The sequence below is a fragment of the Sphaeroforma arctica genome, assembly GCF_001186125.1.
Source record: "Sphaeroforma arctica JP610 unplaced genomic scaffold supercont1.122, whole genome shotgun sequence".
In the NCBI taxonomy this organism is placed as follows: Eukaryota; class Ichthyosporea; order Ichthyophonida; genus Sphaeroforma; species Sphaeroforma arctica.
The window spans coordinates 86888-89234 of NW_014040436.1; the positions used below are offsets into that span (position 1 = coordinate 86888).

Below are 2347 nucleotides of genomic sequence, written 5' to 3' on the forward strand. Positions count from 1 at the left end.
TGATGTGAAGGGTATTGTCGATCGAGTGAAGGTTTATGTAGTGTTTTAGGGATTAAACGCGAGTTGAATGTTTTTCTACTTGCTCAGCAATGGACTCTACCGTGTGTCTGTGCTTCGGGGCAAAAGGTGGGTGTATACGCTTGGTGTGTGTGTAGATGTGAAAGGTATTGTCGATCCAGTGAAGGTTGGTGTAGCGTTTTAGGGATTGAGGGTGAGTTTAAGGTTTTTCTACCCGCTCAGCAATGGGCTCTACCGTGTGTCTGTGCTTCGGGGACAAAAGGTGTGTGTGTACGCTTGGTGCGTGTATAGATGTGAAGAGTATTGCCCATCGAGTATACTTTAGTCTAGCGTACATTGTCACGTATATGCGTTTGTTGTGCTCGTGTACTGGATCGGCAGTAGACTCTCCCGGGCAGTGGGTGTACTCCCCGAGAGGTCCATTAACTCCCCCGTCCTGGTTCAGGTATTGGGTGCATGCATGGGAGATTGTGGGGGCTAGTATGTTCACTTGCCATGTGTTCTCAGGGTTTAATTGAGCGATATGTCTGTCTGTGTGTGTGTGAACACTGGAACACTTACCATACATACGCACCACTGTTGTACTATATGCACTGAGTATAGTTAGACCCAGAGTTAGGCCCAGAGTTTGCCAATACTTTACCAGTCATCACCTACAGTCCACCTTAAGGTGTCTATATATCTTAATATAGCTGCCAATTATATTGTACCAGACTATGACACACTATGACTCACCGGTGACTCATGCCTCGACCCAATCGTGGGCTCGGCTCCTATCTACTTTTACCACAGATCCCGCTGTACGGTCCCTTGGGTGACGAGATGGTTGTGCCCCAAAGTAGTTTAGCTCAATTGGTGCGCGCTACAGCCATCCGAGCAGGCAGAGTGATGCGAGAGACAGCCGCAAGGTATGCGTATGGGACATGGACATTCACGTGTGTGAATGTGTCTACGTAGTAGTATGTATATATACCTGCCAAATGTGTGTGTGTGTGTGTTCTGTGTGTGTTTCTACTATACGGTGTATAGTACTGCCAAGGCAGGTGATGGGGAATCTCTGCTGTAATTGCGTTCACCTACACAATACACGCCGCTTTCAATGGCATATTACGATTACGGGTTTATTCGCCAGAAATGCCAGAATATGTATCAGATGTATACTGATAATGCACAAATATTATGTATGCGAATGATACCATGTATTTGCATATGCATTTGCTTACATTCTGTATTCCCACCCAAATTCCCACCCAGCTATGCATCGCACCGCCTAGCAACGTGTTCTGTACCCTTGCTGATATCCTACCACCCATAACACACACACTTCCATCTACATAGACCAGAGGGTTGACTTAATAATAGCCTGATGTATCTCATTAGTGTTTGGTAAGCTATTCACCTGATGTATCTCATTAGTGTCAGGTAAGCTATTCACCTGATGTGTCTCCTTAGTGTTTGGTAAGCTAATCACCTGCTGCATTCTGTGCCCCCCCCCTTCCACCACTGTCACAGTTATAAATCCTTCTACAAACAACGCGAGGAGTACCTCAGCGATATAGTGGCTAAATATAAGGTCCAATCACAATTCGAAGAATTTATGGAAACCGTCATCCAGCCCCGTGAGTCCGATGATGTCACCTAACCCGACCTCGACTCTGTCTCGATTGCCGTCACAGAATACTGTGATATATACATATGCAACTATGGACATAGAGGTTTCTGCTTGAACTAATACACGTTCCATTATAATAAAGATTAGATACGCCCCGGTTGTTGTTTTTGGGTATACGGATTCTTTCATGCATGCGTGGGTATGAATTTTTTATGACTCGCAAGCTCCACCTTATGCGAAGTTCTTTTAAAACGGTGTAGATTTAAAGTACACACTCTCTTCATCGCCACACGCTCACCCGTAAGGGCAGGTGAAAGATTTGTAGCTGGACAACGTGCCTGACTTTGCGTTGGGATATGTACAGGCAATCGTATACGTATTGAGCCGGACTGAATGCATCTTCAGAGAACGATTCAGGAGCACGTTAACCTAGCGGTTTCACGAAAAGCATGAACGCGACCATTGCTACGAATAAAAACGGTGGTCCTCTTCGTCGTCTATATTGTAAAGGTGCTTCAGCAAAGCACCGAGAGAGGCATATATGCTGCCCTGAACGCATGTGTAAGTTATTTGTGTGTGTAAGAAGCTTTATACGTACATGTGTCCAGTGTTTTGCCTTTTGCAATATATATATATATATATATATGCGTGTATGTATGTTTGTATGTGTATATGTATATATATATATATATGTGTGTGTGTGTGTGTGTGTGTAGA

General features: G+C 44.5%; 1 protein-coding gene across 1 annotated transcript; it reads left to right on the forward strand.

The window, feature by feature from the left end:
- Positions 1-19: 19 nt before the first annotated feature.
- Positions 20-1677, forward strand: SARC_02665 (hypothetical protein). Its single transcript, XM_014303568.1, has 3 exons — positions 20-280; positions 811-926; positions 1531-1677. The coding sequence occupies exons 2-3, from the start codon at positions 841-843 to the stop codon at positions 1658-1660; spliced, it is 216 nt and encodes a 71-aa protein (XP_014159043.1). The 5' UTR covers positions 20-280; positions 811-840; the 3' UTR covers positions 1661-1677.
- Positions 1678-2347: the final 670 nt, after the last annotated feature.